Here is a 21,688-nt window from a genome sequence, read left to right as displayed (position 1 = left end):
TAAGTAAAAATAAACTTTAAATGGATCATAGACTTAAATATAAAAGCTAAAAGTATAAAACTTGAAAAAGAAAAGATGAGCGTAAATATTTGATAACATGCTGGAAAATAAGTATGACACAAAAACACAGGTCATAAGGGAAATAACTGATAAATTGGACACCATCAAAATTTTAAACTTTCACTTTTTTCTAAAAAATATTCTGCTCTTTCAAAAACATTGTTAGAAACCAAAAAAAGAAAGAAAAAGACACATACTGGGAGTAAATATTTGCAACACTTAGACATGATAAAGGGATTGCATGCAAAGTATATAAAGAACTGCAATAAGTAATAAGGCAAACAAGACTGCAAGGAGATCCAACCAGTACATCCTAAAGGAAATCAGTCCTGAATATTCATTGGAAGGACTAATGCTGAAGCTGAAACTCCAATACTTTGGCCACCTGATGTGAAGAGCTGACATTGGAAAAGACCTTGATGCTGGGAAAGACTGAAGGCGAGAGGAGAAGGGGATGACAGAGGATGAGATGGTTGGATGGCATCACTGACTCAATGGACATGGGTTTGGGTGGACTCCCAGAGTTTGCAATGGACAGGGAAGCCTGGTGTGCTGCAGTCCATGGGGTCGCAAAGAGTTGGACATGACTGAGTGACTGAACTGAACTGAAGGCAAACAATCCAATTAAAAAAAAAAAAAACTATAACTTGAGCAAACACTATCAATCAACACATATGTGTTAGGGACCAAACGATGGGCTCTAGGACCTGAGTCATGTTTACCAGAAAGAGACAGGATATGCGCTCATCCTGTCTGGCCAATCATGTAACGCCAGCTACTCCTGTAACTGAGACAAAGAACTGCCTGTATATAAGTCGCCATACTCCTTTGTTCGGGGCTCTTGTTGGATTCCCTTGTGTGGGATGAGACTTGGGCCCTAGCGCGCTAGAGATAAACTCCCTTCTTGCCCTTGCATTAACGTGGTGGACTTGCTCTCTCTCTCAGTCGGTTCGGAGATACGGGCTCGGAGCATAACATCTGGGGGCTCGTCCAGGATCTCCATCCCGCCGGGGAGGACAACTCTCCTGGTAGAAGGGAGTAACCTCGTTAGGAGATAAGAGCTCTGAGCACCGGTGCTAACGTTGCAGAAGCCCAGATTAAGTCCGGGGCCCAGTATCGTACTGGGGAGGCATCTGGGTGTAAAGTGCAGAGGCAAGTCCAGCGTAAGGCCGGGGCCCGGTTTCGTGCTGGGGAGGCGCCTGGCTCTGTGAACATCCTACAGGTAAGATTGAGTGCATTGTCGGTGGCCACCTTGTGTTTGTTATCTGTTTGTCTATTCATGGTGTCTGTGTTGCTCTTTGTGTGCTCTGTTGGCTCCCAGTGTACTTTTCTGTGATCATGGGACAAACAACTTCTACTCCTTTATCTCTTATGATTAACCACTTCTCTGATTTCAAGTCTAGAGCACAGAATCTATCATTGCTGGTGAAGAAAAACAAGTTAGTAACTTTTTGTTCTGCCGAGTGGCCTGCTTTTGATGTCAGCTGGCCACAAGAAGGCACCTTCAGCCTGCCTACTATTCGAGCGGTCAGAGAGAAGGTGCTCGCCCCCTACCCATCAGGACACCCAGCCAGACCAAACTCCATACATTTTGGTCTGACAGGACCTGGCGGAAAACCCCCTGGCCTGGCTAAAATCTTTTGTTTTTCAGCCCCTCACTTCCCTTCCCTCTTCCCCGCCCTTGCTTCCACAGGTTCCACAGGTTTCACTGGGAGAAGCCAGAAAGAGAACCAAGCCTTCAGCTCCTCCCAGAAAAAGGGGCCCCGCCTAGGGAACTTGGGGAAAGGCGGAAAAAAAAAATGGCCGGCGTAGCGGAAGAAGACCCAGAGGTTCCCTCCTCATGCGTTTCCAGTCTGGGCGGGGCCAGCCAGAGAGGGTGAAGAATGGACATATCAGTATTGGCCCTTCTCCACTAGTGATTTGTACAATTGGAAAACCCAGACTCCCTCCTTCTCTGAAAAACCGCAGGGTCTTATTGATCTTTTAGAGTCTATACTGTTTACTCACAATCCCACTTGGGATGATTGTCAGCAACTGTTACAGGTACTTTTTACTACAGAGGAGCACGAACAGATCCTGTCAGAAGCCTGGAAAAATGTTCCAGGGGTGGATGGGAGGCCCACAATATAGCTTAACCTCATTGACGAGGGGTTCCCCTTGGTGTGACCCAACTGGGACTTCGAACGCGCTGAAGGTAGAGAGCGTCTCCGAGTGTACCGTCAGACCCTCATGGCTGGCCTTAGAGCGGCCGCCAGAAAGCCAACTAATTTGGCCAAAATAAATTCAGTGAGACAAGAGCCAAATGAGAGCCCAGCAGCCTTCCTAAAAAGGATAATGGAAGCTTTTAGACAGTATACCCCTATGGACCCACAGGCAGATGAGTCACAAGCGGCAGTTATGTTAGCACTTGTAAATCAAGCAGCCCCCGATATAAGAAAAAAGTTACAAAAGATAGAGAGGTTAAGTGAACAATCCTTGCAAGATCTAGTGAGGGCAGCCGAGAGAGTTTTTAATCATAGAGAGACCCCAGAAGAGAGAGAAGACCACATTAAAAGAGAAGAAAGAAAATTTAGAGCTGAAAAAAAAAACCATAAAAATCAAAAAGAGCTGGCCCAGATATTTTTTGCCAGGGTTGAAAACAAAAACAGGTTCCAGAAAGGAAAAAAATTGGACTCAAAAACTGAAGAAAAAATGACAAAGCATAAGCTTAAAGAAAAAAGAAAAATCTAAAAGAGGGGCCCAAGAAACCCAAAAATGAGACACCCTCCCTAGACAGTCATATCCTCTATGCGGGTGAGGATAGCAACTAGCGGGGGTCAGGGCTCGAAGCCCCTCCCCAAGTCCTGGGTAACTATAAATGTGGAGGGGAAACCGGTTGGCTTCATGGTGGACACGGAAGCCCAATACTCAGTCTTAAACCAAAAAGATGGACCCATGTCTAAAAAAAGTAGCTAGGTGCAGGGAGCAACCGGGACTAAATGATATGGATGGACTACAAAACGGCAAGTGAACTTAGGGGCCCACCAGGTGACCCATTCTTTTCTGGTGATACCTGAGTGTCCAGCACCCTTGTTGGGAAGGGATTTACTGTCTAAAGTAAATGCCCAAATTCATTTCAACCACGGACAAGTGTCTGTTCTAGATGGGACCGGGCATCCTCTTCAGGTCCTGTCTCTGGCATTAAAAGATGAATACAGATGAGAGGCCCCAGCGACAATAAGCCCCAAAGTACAACCATGGGTTCAAAGATACCCTCAGGCCTGGGCTGAAACAGCAGAAATGGGACTAGCCAAACAGAGGCCCCCTATTATTGTGGAACTGAAAGCCAGTGCTTCCCCGGTGATGGTACAACAGTATCCCATGAGTCAAGAGGCTCGACAAGGAACTACTCCTCATATACAATGCCTCATAGATGCTGGGGTCCTAAAAACGTGCCGGTCCCCATGGAACACTCCCCTGTTGCCTGTGAAAAAGCCTGGGGGAACTGATTTTAGACCGGTTCAAGATCTACGAGAAGTCAATAAACGGGTAATTGATATTCATCCGATGGTTCCTAACCCTTATACATTGCTAAGCAACTTGCCTCCAAACTACTTTTGGTACACTGTTTTAGATTTAAAAGGTGCCTTTTTCAGTTTGCCTCTTGCCCCCGCAAGCCAAGAGATCTTTGCCTTCGAATGGCAGGAAGACGGTGGTCAGACCCCTGTGCAGCTGACATGGACTCGCTTACCACAGGGTTTCAAAAACTCACCCACGTTATTTAATGAGGCCCTGGACGAAGACCTCCGTGAGTATCGGGTTGAACACCCTACCATTGTTTTATTACAATATGTTGATGACCTTATGCTGGCAGCGGCTACAGAAAAAGAGTGCCAAGAGGCAACAGGTGACCTTCTCCAAACCTTGGGGACTTTAGGTTACAGGGCCAGTGCCAAAAAGGCCCAGATTGCCAAGCAAGAGGTTACATACCTCGGTTATAAGATAAAACAGGGCCAGAGGTGGCTAACAGGCTATGAAAGAAACCATCCTCCAGAACCCTGAGCCGGCTAACCCTAGACAAGTGAGAGAATTTCTGGGAACTGTGGGATATTGCTGGTTATGGATCTTGGGGGTTGCAGAAAAGGCCAGGCCCCTATAAGTAGGGATTAAAGAAAACAAGGACTGGAAATGGACTGAGCCAATGAAAGAGGCCTTCCAAGAGCTCAGGTGAGCCTTGCTAGAAGCTCCTGCCCTTGCCCTCCCTGATCCATCTAAGCCTTTCCAATTATTTGTAGATGAAAAGCGGGGGATAAAAAAAGGGGTACTAACAGAGATGGGGACCATGGAAGCGACCTGTAGCTTACCTTTCCAAGGGACTGGACCCAGTGGCAGCCGGATTGCCACCTTGCCTCCGCATCATCGCGGCCACCACGCTCTTAGTCCACGATGCTGATAAACTGACTTATGGACAGAGACTCTTGGTCTACACTCCTCATGCCATAGAGAGAGTTTTAAAGCAACCCCCAGGTAAATGGATTTCTAATGCCCGCTTGACGCACTACCAGGCCTTGCTACTTGACACCCCACGGATTCATTTCCAAACGCCCTGCACTCTAAATCCGGCCACTCTTTTGCCCAATCCAGAGGAAAATAGCCCCCTCCATGATTGTGATGAGATACTGGCCGGGGTAACAGCAATGCAAAAGGACTTAACCGATACTCCACTGGATAACAGTGAGCTAAAATGGTTCACAGATGGCAGCAGTTATGTAAAAGATGGACAGAGATGGGCGGGAGCCGCAGTAGTAGATGACTCTGGACAGACGATATGAGCAGAGGCCCTTCCCCCGGATACCTCAGCACAAAAGTCAGAGTTAATTGCCCTGGTTCAAGCATTAGAGAGAGCCAAAGGAAAAAAATAACTATTTTCACTGACAGTCGCTATGCTTTTGGCACGGTACACATCCAGGGCCCGATATATCAGGAACGGGGGTTTTTGACAGCTAAAGGAAAAGAAATTAAAAACTTGCCTGAAATCCGTAGACTTTTGGAGGCTGTACAGATGCCTCGGGCTGTGTCAATAGTTCACGTACCTGGACATCAGAAGGGTGACAGCCCCACGGCACGAAGGAATCATGCCGCAGACCTGGCAGCTCAAAAAGTAGCTGATGAAGATTTCATCACCCCTGTGTTGGCGATCAGACTTCCACCTCCAGGTATGGAAACTCTGCCCCCAAACCCTGAGTATTCATCCACAGACCTTGCTTGGATCCAAGAACACACCAACCTTCAAAAAGGTAAAGATAGATGGTACCAAGACTCAGACAGCTACTTGATACTCCCTGCTCAGTAGGGATGGCAACTATGTGAGCATTTACACTTGTCTACTCATCTGGGAGAAAAGAAGACTCTGATGCTCTTTCAAACTGTGCGCCTGCGATTTCCCCGGCACCAGACAACTGTAAAGAACATAGTGCATGCTTGTAAGGTGTGTCAACAGATGAGGCCAGGAAAAGGACAACATGCAGGACTGAGGTATCGGGGAAAAGGACCAGGGCAACACTGGGAAATAGATTTCACCGAGGTAAGGCCAGGCAAATATGGTTACCGGTGCTTGTTAGTGTTGGTGGATACCTTCTCAGGGTGGGTGGAGGCTTTTCCTACAAAGGGGGAAACCGCGATGATAGTGGCAAAAAAGATTTTAGAAGAAATAGTTCCCAGGTTTGGCCTGCCAGTGACCATCGGCTCTGATAATGGACCTGCTTTTGTGAGTCAAATAGTTCAGAGCCTTGCCCTAGCCCTGGGGACTAAATAGAAGTTACATTGTGAATACAGTCCACAGAGCTCAGGGCAAGTAGAAAGAATGAATCGGACTCTAAAAGAAACTTTAACTAAATTGGCTATAGAGACTGGTGGGAACTGGGTGACCCTCCTTCCCTTCACCCTCTTCCGTGCACGTAATACTCCTTATCAACTTAATCAGACCCCATTTGAAATTCTGTATGGGAGACCTCCCCCTGTATGTCCAATATTTGAAGGGAAAAAACTACCGCCTCCCACGTTGGCACAATTCCAAGAGGCCTTGATGGCCTTAAGCAAGGTGCACTCTCGTGTCTGAAAACTGCTCCAGAAAATACTTGTGGGTCAAAATAAGGGAACTATTCCCTCACATGACATTGGCCCAGGAGACTGGGTATGGGTCAAAAGGCACCAAACCAAGGCACTAGAACCCAAATGAAAGGGTCCTTATGTTGTTCTTCTTACCACCCCAACTGCCCTAAAGGTCGATGATATCGGGCCTTGGGTGCATTGCAACCACATACGCCCAGCTGCTTCAGCAGAGCAGGAAGACGCTAAAAAAAAATGGGAAGCCTCTCTGCACCCGTCCAACCCCCTGAGGCTAAAGCTTTGAAGGCGCCAACAGGACCAGGACAGCTCGGCTGGCCCGTCTTGTGGATGACCCAGTTACTCTGCTCCGGAGCTGCCAGCGTGAACCCACATCAACCCGTCAAAATCACCTGAAAACTGCAAAATAGACTAACACGTGAGATGCTTAACTCCACCACCGCAATACATCCACCAAATACTTGGTGGCCAGACTTATACTTTGACCTTAAGCTGGTGGTGAATGTACCCTGGAAGAGGAGCAAGCTCTGAAATCATGCATTCTGGGCATGTCCGGGTGCGCCCAGGCATAACTAAAAGATCTGTGGGGAGATACAGGGGGGACTCTGTGCTGCCCTAAAAAAAAAAAAAAAAAAAAGAGTGTTAGTGAGGCTCAACAAAGATGGTTTGAGTCTTGGTTTCAACTATCCCCTTGGTTGAACACCCTAATCTCCACCTTGCTGGGACCCCTGCTAATACTTCTACTGATGCTTACCTTTGGCCCGTGTATTATCAATAGACTTATAGCCTTTGTAAAAAAACACATAAATACAGTACAGCTGTTTGTGCTTTGACAACAATATCAAACTGTGTCTCAGGACCAAGAGGAAGATTCCTCTATATGATCTAAGGACAGGGGCGAATGTTAGGGACCAAACAACGGGCTCTAGGACCTGAGTCATGTTTACCAGAAAGAGACAGGATATGCGCTCATCCTGCCTGGCCAATCATGTAACGCCAGCTACTCCTGTAATTGAGACAAAGAACTGCCTGTATATAAGCCACCATACTCCTTTGTTCCGGGCTCTTGTCGGATTCCCTTGTGTGGGATGAGACTTGGGCCCTAGCGGGCTAGAGATAAACTCCCTTCTTGCCCTTGCATTACCGTGGTGGACTTGCTCTCTCTCTCGGTCGGTTCGGAGATACGGGCTCGGAGCATAACAATATGAATGGCCAATCAATATATGAAAAAATATATCACTATTCGCCGAAAAAACAGAAGTAAAAAGAAAAATGTGGTATCACTACACAACTATTACAAGTGTCTAAAATTTAGAGGGTGCATCAGCAAGTGTTAGGACGTGGAAGTCAGAGGCCACGCAGACCGCACACCTGTTAGGCACCAAGCCCGTATCTCCGAACCGACCGAGAGAGCAAGTTCACCACAGTAATGCAAAGGCAAGAAGGGAGTTTGTTTATTCCTAGCACGCTAGGGCCCAAGTCTCATCCCGCACAAGGGAATCTGACAAAGGAGTATGGCAGCTTATATACAGGCAGTTCTTCGTCTCAGTTACAGGAGTAGCTGGCCTTACATGATTGGCCAAGCAGGATGAGCGCATATCCTGTCTCTTTCTGGTAAACATGACTCAGGTCCTAGAGCCCGTCGTTTGGTCCCTAACAACACCAAGGTCCCTTCCTTTTAGTACCAGCGGCCGGTACTTGCCCGCGACCCGGCCACTTAGCCACGCACAACGCAAGCCATGAACAACAACAAAACAGTGTGGGAAGGAGCCTTTGCTTAGTCTCTGACCTCATCCCTCCTCATCCCAAGTGCAGCCTTTCCACGCCCATGCCCCAAGCCCTGCGGGATGCACAACTGTGCCACCTGCTAGGGTTCTGTGAGCGCTGCCAGCCTGTCACGCCAGGCTGGGGGACAAGAAAATCGAGTTCTCTGCCTGGTCCAGGCGGCGCCGCCCCACGTGCCCTGCGCCCTCGGAGAGGAGACTCTTGCCACAGGTTGCACCACCTCGCACAGCACGGCACGGCCAACAACCCCAAGGGAACGAAGCGCGTTGGAGAGCGCACGGTGTCAGCCGCGAGGCGGCTTCCACCCCTCGCCTGTCACTCTCCTCCCGGGGACTACCGGTACCAACGAGAGGAAGGCCGAGAGGAAGGCCGTGAGGTTCCACTGTGCGGCGCCAGGTCCTTTAACCTCTGCCTCCGCCCCACCTTCCTCGTGGGGTCAGCCTTCTTTTGAGGCAAGCCTACAAGGCCTTCTACGAAAAATTGGGACCGCTTTCAGCGCATTAGCATGCCAGACAATCAATTCCACCAAAGTTTCTAACAATGCTTTAAATGTTTGTTTAAAAATACTTACAGATCTGAACTCTCTCCCTTTCGCCCCTTCCCATTCTCAGCACAAGGGAAACGTAAAGAAGCGTTGAGATAATTGTTCAAAGCCCCCAAGGGCTGGCTTGGCCGACCATGTGAGTGGACATATATACAGGTGTATATATGGGGAGAGACATGTACTTGGTTTCATATGTTTCTAATTTTTTTTCCCTACCAATCAATGGTGATCTTGCCAAAATTCCCTTTCCCACCGCCACCCAAGAAGAGTGCCTCAAAACGATTTTCAGAACATATTGCTTTGTTTGGGGTAGAAAGCAGGTGATCTGGCTGGAGGAATACTAATGAATACCACAAACAAAAAAAAACAGTCAGAAGCCATCAATACAAGATAATGAATTAATTAAAAAAAAATTTAAGAACACTAACAAAGGCAAGTGGTGAAGGGTACCCCCAGCAACTGGAACTCTCATATATTGCTACTTGGAATGTAAAATGTCACAGCCATATTAGAAAACCGTTTGATGGGTTTTTAAAAATGAAGTTAAACATTTAAACAACACTCTCACCCTTCAGTATTACCTAAAAGAAATGAAAACTTAGATCCACACAAAAACCTGTATGCAAATGTTCATAGTACCTGTATTCAAATAGCCCCAAACTGGAAACAACCCACATATTCATCAATCAGTTAATGCATAGACAATTTGTGGTACTCTATATGATGGATTACTCATCAATAGAAAAGGAATAAACTAATATATGCAATAAAAAGATGAATCTCAAACATTCTGCCACATAAAAAAGATAAAGGCATATATTGATTATAAGTTATTTCACTTACGTCACATTCCATTATATTGCACTCTTGAAAAGGCAAAACTACAGGACTAAAAACAGGTTAGTAGTTATAGGGGCTAAAATTGGAGGAAACGGATTGGTTGCAAAAGAAGAATAAGGGAAAGTTTCAAGATGATGAAAATGTGTTTATATCTTACTTGTGATAGTGACATAACCTCACATATTGGTCAAAACTCTTTAGACTCTATACTTAACAGGGTAATTTTTCTTTTACATAACTTATACCCCAAGTGAAAACTAGAAGAAGATGTTAAGTCACAAAAAGCACACATGGTAAAAAGTAAGTCTTCTTCCTATCTAGCTGCACAAACTCATTTAGACTTTTCAAAAATAATCATTCCCACCAACTAGTTACATGTGCTTTCACAGATATTATGCATATCAGCAGATAATCCTATATACATTTATGCTACTTATCACTTTCTTCTCTTTTTACCCAATGACAAACATCCACTAGATTTTGATTTTTTTCTATAATGAAATAATTTAGATATTGCCCAATGTCAACACATATGCTTCTACTGCTGCTAAGTCGCTTCAGTCATGTCAGACTCCCTGTGACCCTATGGACAGTAGCCCACTAGGCTTCTCTGCCCATGTGATTCTCCAGGAAAGAACACTGGAGTGGATTGCCATGCTCTCCTCCAAGGGATCTTCCCAAGCCAGGGATCGAACCTGTGTCTCTGATGACTCCTGTACTGACAGGTGGGTTCTTTAGCTCTAGCTCCACCTGGGAAGCCTGTCAACACATATACATCTGCCGTATCCATGCTACACAATATAAATGTGCCATTACACTTAAAATGAACATTTAGTAGCTAAAAATACTTTTTTTATTACAAGTAATGATGCAAGGATACATTTTGATATTCCTTCACAAGCATTTGTAGTAGATACCAAGAATTATAACTCTTGCATTATCAGATATATTTTACTTTTTAATAATTATGGCCAAAATGTCCTTCAAAAAAAGAAAAAAAGATGTACTTATTTACAGTCTTACCAGTGGCACCTGAAAGTACTTGTTTACAACTATCCTCACTGGTAATAGATTTTTTCAGCCTTTGACTTCATCACTCTGATAGACGAAAATGTCTCATAGTTTTAGCTCATATTTTAAAATATATATATTACCTGGTTTAGTTCTGGCAACATTTTGAGGTAAACATGATTAGTATTATCGACAGTATACAAATGTCTTCAGTAGGACATGAAGATTCACACAAAGTGGCATAAATAAGGAATAAAAATAGATTCACTTCAGTTCCAGTATCATTTTGACCACCAAATGAAATTGCACTAAATTTACGTTTGTTTTTAATTTTTCAGGTTTTTAGTGTTGCAGAATTAAGGATGAGGGATTTCTAAACCCATGTAAGAGGGAAAAAAAAAACTTAGAGGAGCTCTAACATGGTAGACTTGCGTGATCTATGGCTACTTATACTTAAAGCCAGTCAAAAGTAAATAAAATGTAAAATTCAGTTCCTCAGTTGCATTAACCACATTTCAGGCATCCACTGGGTACATGTGGCTAGTGGCTGTCATAAGGAGCACACAGATATTCAGAATTCCGTCTTTCCCAGAAGACAGCAGTAATAATTTCAACCTTAAGAAACTCACAACCCTTTTCTCCTCAAAGGAGAATTTTGAGTTATCGTATTTTTATGTATAATAGTAACATATGCAGGCTTCAAAATAGAATAGCTTGTAGGATGCCAACTAGAAAGTCTGAATAAAAACAGAAACCACGTGTTAGAAAGCACTGGAAAACTGCTGATTAAAATTGGTTTCCAGATTCCAGATGGAAGAAACTTGGAAAGGCAAATTGGCATCTGCGGTCAATTTTTGACTGTGTACATATACAATTCTGAAATAGGAGGCGTTATGTAATTCTGTCTAGCAGAGGAAAGATGAACACTTTCTGGGAGAAGATAAACATCACCTAATACTGTGTTTTTTTCTTATATAATATCTGAGATTAAGCCAAACTTTTTAGGCACAGAAAAGGCAGAACTAACTGAACACCCAAAAGAACTATATATACGTAATAAAAATATATCCACAGTATGGAAAATTTCCCACTTATTTTATGAAGCCAGCATTACCTTGATATCAGAAGTCTGACAAAAATTTTTTGAGAAAGTATAATTATAGACCAGCCTCTTACAAATAAAAATACAAATGTCCTCAATAAAATGTAGCAAACTAAATTCAGCTTTTTATATATGAGAGAGACAGAGATAGTGGGAACAAAATATATACCATATAAACAAATGCAGAGAATCCATTTGATCAAATTATACACACATTTATGGAAAAAATTAGATTGTGAACAGCAAGGGAGAGGGGAAAATAGGGAGTTCCTAATCAGTGGGCATAAAATGGTTGCCAAGGATTTAGGGGAGAGAGGGATGAATGAACAGAGTACAGAGGATGTTTAGAGCTGTGAAACTACTCTAGATAATACTACAATGATGGATACATATCATTAGACTCTTGCTCAGACTCACAGAATGTACAACAAGAGTGAACCCTGATGTAAGTGATGAACTTTGGATGCTAATGATGGTCAGTATAGGCTCATCCATTGTAAAAAGTGTACCAGTGTGGTAGAGGATATTGATAATGGGTGAGGCAATGCATGTGTGGAGGCAGGAAGTATATGGGAAATCACTGTATCTTCAGCTGAAAATTGCTGTGAACCTAAAACTGCTATAAAAAATAAAGTTTATCCCCCAAGTCACACAAAAATAGGGTTAGGAAGTATTTCCCTAATCTGTTTTTTTTAATATTGACAAAAATGTACATAAAATACCATTCTCGATGATGAGATATATAACCCTCACCTCTTTCAGGATATCGTAAATAAAACAACAGCCACTATCACCACCTTGTTCAATATTATTCTTGAAATCCTGCCAGTGTGATAATGCAATAAAGTAAATCAAAGCCATGAGAATTGGAAAATAAAGAATAAAACAAATATTAAACCAGATGGCAGAATTGTGGTGCATATAGATATTACAAATAAATCTACAAACAAATTATTAACAATGATATATGAAATTGGAAAGGTTGCTAGATATAAGGGCATCAAGATAATAAAATCAATTATATTTCTATATACCAAAAAAATGGAAAAAGCAATTTTAAAATTATAAAATGTATAATAAGATCAAGAATATTTCTTATCTGAGAAAAACATAACAGATGTGCAAGTCACTGTACTAAAAACAAAACAGTATCAAAAAAATTAAAGAAAGCCCAAATTAACTGTATCTGTGAATTGAAAGCATCAACATGTCAAGATGTCAATTTCCAAATTGATTTGATACTACCATGAAAAAACTCACTGAATGTTTTGGGTAATTGAAAATGAATACTAAAATTTACCTGGAAATATAAACAGCTAAGGGTAGCCAAAACAATATTAAAGAAGCAGAACAAATTTGGGAGACTTAGCCAGATATCGAGAGCTGTCATAAAGATTTATAGCCACAAATTGGAAACAACACAAAACCCATCAAGCTGCCACATGTATGATTTTTCCAATTCTCTCATCCTGAGGACTGAAATCATACTGTGAATATGGGAACTTCAAGAGTGTTGAGGTCACTGCAAGAGAAACAATTTTACCTTGGGGATAAGGTAGTTTCTGAATTTAACGTCACGGGTCACCGCGTGGGGCAGATTGGTGGGGACGAGGTCAATGTATCTCTGGATCTCGTGCACCACAGCATCCATGTATGGCATGTGGCTTCTGTCCTGCATGCAGGGGCTCCGATGTCTGCCGATCACACGGTCAATCTCTTCCTGGACTTTAGCTGATAAGACACAAGTAAGACTACTGGAAAAAAGAGGAAAACACATGCCACGCCACAATTTCATACCAAATCAGGGTGACATAGAACTCTGTAAAGGTGTTCCAACATCGTTATAAACATCAATTATATGTCCAGAAGTACACCTAGACTTAGAGAGTTTTCATAATACAAGTACAAATGACACTCATACACGCTAGGCTTTGAGATAAATCTGTGCACACCTCTATGTTAGCATGAAAAGTGAAAAAAGTGTTAGTTGCTCAGTCGTGTCTGGCTCTTCCTGACCCTATGGACTAGTAGCCCACCAGGCTCCTCTGTCCATGGAATTCTCCAGGCAAGAATACTGGAGTGGATTGCCATGCCCTCCTCCGGGGGATCTTCCCGACCCTTGCCTCCTGCATCGCAGGCAGATTCTTTACCATCTGAGCCACCAGGGAAGCCTAGATATTAGCATGCATGCGTGCTAAGTCATTTCAGTCACGTCCACCTCTTTGCAACCCTATGAACTGAAGCTCGCCAGGTTCCTCTGTCCATGGGATTCTCCCAGCAAGAATACTGGGGTGCGTTGCTATGCCCTCCTTCAGGGGCTCTTCTGGACACAGGGATCGAACCCGCCTCTCTTACATCTTCTGTATTGGCAGGCAGGTTCTTTATCACTAGCACCACCTGGAAAGCCCATATATCAGCATAGAGGATCATTAATAAAAAATAGAAATGATGAAACACTTTAGACACAAACAGTATATTATTAACTCAAGAAATTTCTGTCATCACATGTAGGAGACTGGAAGAATAAAAGAAAAGCAGCCCCCGGCAAGGGCCACAAAAGAAATTTATAATTATTGATAAACTGGATGCTATAAGGCATGAGACTCTTGGAACAAGTCCAGAGGGAACAGTTCATAATCTTGAAAACAAGATATGATCCTGGGGTCGGAAAACCGACCCCAGACTGTTTCTCAGCTGGTGTCTCAGAGTCAGGTGTTTTACATATCTGGTGAAAAATCTATAGATTAAAATATTACTCTCAGTTACTGATTTGTTATTGATTACTGTTTCCTCATTCCTAAATGGTTAATGATCATTTTGTTCTTTGGCCCTGAAGGCCACATGAGTTACAGTTTAACTCCCCACATATTCTTTCATTCATGGCTGAAAGTATAATAAAGCTGGCTTGGATTCAGTTTCAGCACCTTCACCTTGGAGCGGTGTTGGTCCCCTGAGCCTCGCTTTTCTATGAATTCTTGTGTCTCGTTTCTCATTCTCTCACCATATCACGCTTTCAGAAACCCTGCTTGTTGAGCTGGTCTCGACAATCACAGAAAGAAAAACAGGTATCAGGTATTATTTTCATATCAAAATAATATACGATGTTTTAAAAATAAAATTCTGTAACTGATGTATGTATGGCTTGCAACTGTATATGTATTGTGTGTGTATTTATTTGCAACTTGAAATGCTATCTTATTTAATGTTTAAAAAGGGAAAAAAATTATTTTAGGTACAGTTCAGTTCAGTTCAGTTCAGTTGTGTCTGACTCTTTGTGACCCCATGAACGCCAGGCTTCCCTGTCCATCAACAACTCCCGGAGTTCACCCAAACCCATGTCCACTGAGTCGGTGATGCCGTCCAACCATCTCATCCTCTGTCGTCCCCTTCTCTCCTGCCCTCAATCTTTCCCAGCATCACGGTCTTTTCCAATGAGTCAGCTCTTCGCATCAGGTGGCCTTTGGGTACATTTTCTGTCTAAATAGCATATATCTTTTTCTAAATCTAACCTTTTAAAGTACTTCTCAGACTGAAAATTTTCTCAGGCTTTCTCACCAAATTTCTAGAATTTCTGCTATACTTCGACAATATAGCTCCCATCTTCCCTACCCTAGCATTATAATGGTGCATATTTAGAACAAGGAAAGATTTAGGTAAAAACATATCTACCACTCAAAGTGGCCACTTCTTAAGAAAACTAACAGTCCATTGTAGCCCAATTTATGCTGGTTGTGCCTGCTGCAAATCCCTTCCCATGAAGTCCAGATACTTCACCGGAATTTTTTATTGATGAAATCCATAGCTTCATTGCCTTTGCTACTGCTCATACTGTCTCTACTTTTCTCAGCAATCCTCCCTACTATACTTGTCTTACTTTCACCTTTTTGTTTTTTAAATATTTGGGCAGCTTATAGTGGGTGGCATAGAAATTTCAAAACTAAAGCTTCTCTAAGAGGAATTATAAGACAGAAGACCCAATATCTTCCCCGAAACTCACCCTGCCCACCATGTTATCATACCTGTGACCTCTGGGTGTTTCAGCAGCAGGAGGAGCCCATATCTCAGCGTGGTGCTTGTTGTCTCTGTCCCAGCGCCAAACAAATCAAACACAGATGCTATCAAGTTTTCAAAAGTAAACTCCATCTCTTGATTGTGCTTTTCCTAGAAGTTATTTGATGTAATTATCTGGTAGTTTGCCAGCATAAATAATTAAAATCAATCCAAAATAACACATACTGTTAGAAAGCTAAACAAACCTAGACACTCGAGTGCAGTACTACAGCCACTGGCAAAGTGTGTGGACTGGGCTGATGCAGTCTTGATTTCCTACTCCTCATCCCTAGCTTGCCTAAAAACTTCATTCCAAGCCTTTTTTTCAGGTACACTGGTCAAGCAACCTACTTCTTACCAAAGAGCTTGCTGATGCCAGTTTCTCTCTTTCTGTCTTCACAGTCAAAACACAGATACAGACGTATAAGTGGTGTAGGTCATCATTTTGAAACATGAGTATCTGAGCGTGAAGATGAAACCTACATACTTAAATATGCTGAAGGAAAATGGAAGGCACTTAAGTTCAATGCACTTCATGGCTAGCCCTGGACTTCCCAACATAAGAGTCTCTGTGAATCCATTCTTTTTCTTTGTAATCTATTCGAGGATGTGCTGCTATGTTAGCTTTTGAACATTTTCAACTTCTTCGTGCGTCTTTAGTCAGAGTCCAGATAAAATGGTTTAAAAGGAAAAGAGAATTGCAAACTCTTGATTCTGGTTTATAACATTTTTCAAGATATGGCTCTAATTTGCTCATTTCTATCAATTAAGGTTGTGTTTGCCTACCAATAAAAATAAGTTAACAGTGGTTTAAAGAAATAGTGAGTTTATTTATCCCACATACAAAGACAAAATGGGGCCGGTCACTACTGTGAGGCAATAGGCAGCTTGGTGGAGGAAATGAGTGCAGATGCTCAGAATAAGGAATTGACTGAATAAAGCTCTCACAAATTGGAAGTTGGGAGAGTAAAAGCCCTTCACAACGACAACTAAGGTGGGTTTAGAGGAGGGATATATGTGACACAAAATTGATAATAAGAATGGAACAATCTGAAATACTGACTACAGAGGTCATGAACATACCAAAAATAGTCATTTCTTTCTATCCAGTCCTCTAAACTAGCATTAATTTAATAAGGCTCTTATAATCCCCAAGTGACCTGTGGCATGCCCAATATTATATAATCCAACACCATTAAGATAGACTTAACCCTATCACAGTTGTACCTGATAGATAAAAGTAGTTATCCCCATTGATAACATCAATTTCACACAGTTTCTAAGTTTGTCAACTCAAAATTACTCTGAGGCCAAGAAGGAGAGTAGAGTTCTTATAAATCATTATTGCTATTTCTATCTGTTCAAGTGAATTTGAAGAATCAATGGTTATGTACACATAGCCTATCAAAACTAAACTAGCCGATACAAAACCTTGCTGAAAGAAATTAAAGAAGACCTAAACAAATGGAAATACATCCCATGTTCATCTATTGAAAGACTTAGAATAGTTAAGATGGCATTACTCCCAAACTGACCTACAGATGCAACATGATCCATGTGAAAATGGATCAGATTCTACTAGGATGGCTAGAATCAAAAAGACAGATAATTAGAAGCACTGTCAAACATGTGAGTAAACTGTAAGCTTCATACACTGCTGGTGAATATGGAAGTTTTCTTCTAAGAGTTTTATAGCTTCAGTTCTTGTATTAAGACTTTGATCTGCCACACCTCCTTCGAAGGTTAAATATAAAGTTATCATCTGTCTGTGCTGTGCTGTTGTGTTCAACTCTTTGTGACTCCATGGACTACAGCCCACCAGGCTCCTCTGTCCTTTGAACTTCCCAGGCAAGAATACAGGAATAGATTGCCATTTCCTATTCCAGGGGATCTTCCTGACCCAGGGATTGAACTCTCATCTCCTGTTTCTCTCGCACTGCCAGGTGGATTCCTTGCCACTGTGTGACTTGGGAAGCCCACCAACAATTCTATCACTAGGTATATACCCAAGAGAAATTAAAACATATGTATATACAAAACTTGTGGGGCTTCCCAGGTGGTGCCAGTAGTAAAGAGTCTGCGTGCTGTTACAGCAGGGGTAAAAGATATGGGTTCAGTTCCTGGTTGGGGAAGATCCCCTGGAGGAGGCCATGGCAACCAACTCCAGGATTCTTGCCTGGAGAATCCCATGGACAGAGGAGCTGACAGGGGACAGTCCACAGGGTCACAAAGAGTTGCACATGACTGAAGCAACTTAACAAATGCACACATACATAAAACTTGTACATAAATGTCCACAAACTCATCAAAACCAAAATACAAGGAACCAAAATGTCCATCAACCAACCAACAGATATACAAAATGTGGCATATCCACACATTAATCATTTAAAGGAATGAAGTACTGATGTATGCTACATTATCAATGAACCCTGAAAGCTTTAAGTGAAAGAAGCTAGACACAAAAGACACATATTGTATAACTCCATTAATATGAAATGTCCAGAATAGCAAACTTATAAAGATGGAAGATAGGTTAGTGAAACCTAGAACTGGGGAGATTGGGGAGGAATGAGGGTGACTCCAAAAGCATATAAGATTTCTTTTCAAGGTCGTAAAAATATTCAGAAATTGATTGTGGTGGCAGTTGTTCAATTCTGTGAAAATACTGAATTGTATACTGAATGCATGAGGGATATGGTATATAGATTATACTGAATAAAGATGCTATAAAAAAATAAATATGACAGTGAAGTCCAGAGAAACAATAAGGGTTTTAAACATAGCACTGATGAAACAGCCACTGTTAAATGGAATACCAGACATCTTAGAGCCTCCTTAACCCAGGATTAGTGGAGAGACTTCATAGCACAATGAGAATCCCTCAAATTATGTGCAAAATATCAGGAACTCATATAGGTGCATCTTTCTAGGACAGTTTCCTTCCTCCTAATCAGATTCTCAAATCAACTGGGCCCCAGAAAGACAAAAATCATTGCCCAAGCACCAGAGAAATCAGAGAGCAGATTTGCTTCTTCCTTCCTCCCGTTTCTTTAAGCCACTCCATGTGCTTCCCTTCATTCTGTTTGAAACACATGATTTGAGCAGTCCAGTTCAAACCCATGAACAATTCTTCAAATGTCATCTTCATCAGCATCTTTGGCTCCTTGCCATTTTAGCCTACTAACTGTTTTCTCATTTCTGCCCAGTGCTACAAAGTGGTTGAATAAAATAATGATGGCCTCAGATGAAGACATTTCTTTCTCCAGAATTAGTTTCTACATGGCTTTTTACAGCTTTTACTGGATCCTGCCTTTCCCCAGTTCAAGAATGGCTTTGCACCTACACAAATTTGCAGCTATATTGCTCTTGACACAATTTCTAACTTGACCCTACCACTAATCATATTCACTATTAAAATTTACTATCTGAATTTTTCCTTCCCTAGTTGAACTTTTCAGATAACAAATTTGATCTTTTTACTGAGATTTCCCAGACAGTCCCTATAATTTGGCTCTCATCCTTTCTTCTAACTAAAACTAATATTTATAGATCTTTGATAATATGACAAGATAGACAGATTGATTTTATTTCAGAATCTTCAGCATTTCCATGTTCCAGACTTTCATCAAGCCAAAGTCCAAAGAAATTAAAAGTCTCATAGCTGGTCCTTGAGCTCCATTCTCATTGTACCGGTCATTCTACAGAACTCCCAGGATAATCTTCCCCAGTAATTATTTGCACTCTACTCTTGTCCTGGTTCATACATCTACCTGATAAAAATCAATATTTTTCATGCCAACGTTCACGTTTACTTGAAGGACACCAACCTCCAACTCTATATCCGTCCAGAATTATTTTTGGTTCCACTCAGTTAAGGCTTCTCTCTTCTATCCACCTAGTCTCTACCACAAACACCTCTGAACCTCTCATGACATCATTCTACCAATCTGAAATTCCCTCCCCGATGACTTATTGTAAATATTTGAAGATATACGTCAAGCTTCAGGACATACAGGAAACCCAAGCAGGCAAAACCCTTCCTTCTCGCTCTCCCACATGCTATGTGAAATGATCACACCCACCTTCCTGTTATGGCTCAGTATTTTTAATTTCTCACTTGTCTGCACTTCCATTTCACCTGAGATGTGTGTTCTCTTTCTTCTCATCTAGCCTATTAGTACCCAACAGACAAGGTCCATGTATCCGTTATTTAACAATTCAATTTTAAATCTCCCATGATGCTCAATCCAGATCCATGCACAAATAGTACCCAAAGGGCTAATCAAGCATTTCTTCTCTAACCATTAAACATCCCTAATAAGTACAGAACAAGTTAATGAACAAAAAATTTCAGGCAAATAGATAACCAATCTGTCATCAACATTTTACCTGTTCCATTTTGATCAGGAAACAATCAATGAGGTCCCGAGGATTGTTAATGTCCAGAGTTGCTTGATGTTCTTTTACTTTCTCCAAAACATAGCTTCTCACATAAGCAAAATTTTTAAATACTTTGTTATGACTCCCTGGGAAATAGTCGATGAGAATAGGGAAACTGTTGCAGATCTTAAAGATTAAAAATATGTATTTATTAAATTAAAAATACATGTTGAAGACATATATACCATATGCCAACCCCTGGTTAGAAACTGAAGTGAATAAAAATGGTCTATATCTTCAGGGGGAGCTTTTTATATTATACATATAAAATAATTCTTTATGCTGATAGAGGTATTTAAGGGAGAAAACTCTGACCAGGTGATAAAAGTTGACAGTAATTTCCCATATTCATACAACAACCTTGTGTTATTAAAGCATTTTTATGTCAATTCTCTCTTTTTCTAAATTAATTCTACTTTACAACCTTGAAATATAGAGTAACATGAATTACTATGATGCACACTTTATAGATGAGGACAGAGGTTAAGGAAGTTTGGAAGTTTTATCATTCCAAGCCCAATCACCTGGTCAGCTAGGATACCAACTAAAGCATCAAACACCCCTGCCCTGGTCAGTATTCCCGGTGGCATCTCTGTTCACAAACTTTCTTCCTCTCTGAAAGAGATATTCTCTTTTTTCCTAAAGTAGGATATTTCTGCTAAGTAATGTGATGAGGAAATCACTAAGCGTGACTGGAGGACAAGCCTGTGCATGATGGAAACCTTCCAGTAAGGGCCTGGACGTTCACTGAATGCTATGGGCATGCTTTTGGGCAGTCACCAAAGTAGTTTATGGAAACTGGATTTTGGTAGGGTAGTGGAAAAAACCACTGGCCAGGGAGGCAAGAGTCTTGAATTCCAGCTTTATATTCAGGCTTTTCTTTTCTTTGTAAAATAAAGGCACAGCCACCTCTCCCAGATGTTTACTTTATGACACTAAGGCAGGATTGTTACATTTGAACATTCACTTAGAATAACATCAGCAAAAATGATGCCGTAGACAACTCAAAAGGCCTATCCCGCTTTTAAAAAGTGTCAGAGGGTTTACAAAATTTTCATTTACTGGAAGAGGCACATGTGTAACAATGAACTATACTAAATGTCAAAAAAAAAAGTGTCAGAAAATTAAGCAAAAGCTATCAGAATCAACTTGTCAGAACTCTAGAGCACCAAGGTTTACAGCAATCACATAAATGTTGAATCAAAGATAAGACAACTTAAAAACAGCAGAAACGATCTGTTATTGTTTTTTCTCCTTGTCCCACCTCCTTCCTTGGCAGTGGCCTTAACAAGGGCAGCTTGTGGTACGGGAGCCTGGTTCCTCATTCTGGTGGTACCAGAGCAGACCTCACTAACAAAGAGCTGTGTATCTGTGTTCTGACCTGTCTGGGGCCGCCTGAGGCGCTGAGACAGGCACTTGTTTTTGTTTCATCTGACTTGGAACTTAGGGTGGAAACACAGTACGGATGTCTCAAAGACCTGGCAAGATTAATGAAAAGCCCACAGTTGCCTGGAGCAAAAGGTTACAGTTAAGGTACACAACAGAGCACCAAACTCCAGAAAGACTAGCTGGGGAGGGAGTGCCTTTAAGAAATTAGGACATTCAAAAGCACCCATGTATACTGAGGAATTTAGAAAGCTATACACATGCCCAGGGCAGGACATCTGCTAAGAAAAGACCTGAGAAGAGACTAAGCTATCACCTCTGGCTGATCTCTAGGCTGAGTGCAAGTAACAAGCGAAGACCAA

At 41.9% G+C, this 21,688-nt stretch overlaps 1 protein-coding gene across 1 annotated transcript in view; it reads right to left on the bottom strand.

Moving 5' to 3' along the window:
- The window catches only part of LOC138427948 (cytochrome P450 2C18-like), a 40,397-nt gene that overhangs the window by 4,768 nt on the left and 13,941 nt on the right, over positions 1-21,688 (bottom strand). The window contains exons 5-7 of the mRNA XM_069568073.1: positions 19,890-20,066; positions 15,467-15,608; positions 12,991-13,178 (exon numbers count right to left, since the gene is read on the bottom strand). Of these exons, the coding sequence (XP_069424174.1) occupies positions 12,991-13,178; positions 15,467-15,608; positions 19,890-20,066 (507 nt within the window). The remainder of the gene's footprint in view (positions 1-12,990; positions 13,179-15,466; positions 15,609-19,889; positions 20,067-21,688) is intronic.

The sequence above is a fragment of the Ovis canadensis genome, chromosome 22 (genome assembly GCF_042477335.2).
Source record: "Ovis canadensis isolate MfBH-ARS-UI-01 breed Bighorn chromosome 22, ARS-UI_OviCan_v2, whole genome shotgun sequence".
NCBI classification, from domain to species: domain Eukaryota; kingdom Metazoa; phylum Chordata; class Mammalia; order Artiodactyla; family Bovidae; genus Ovis; species Ovis canadensis.
The sequence above is the reverse complement of the archived record's forward strand: the minus strand, read 5'-3'. Positions and strand labels throughout refer to the sequence as shown.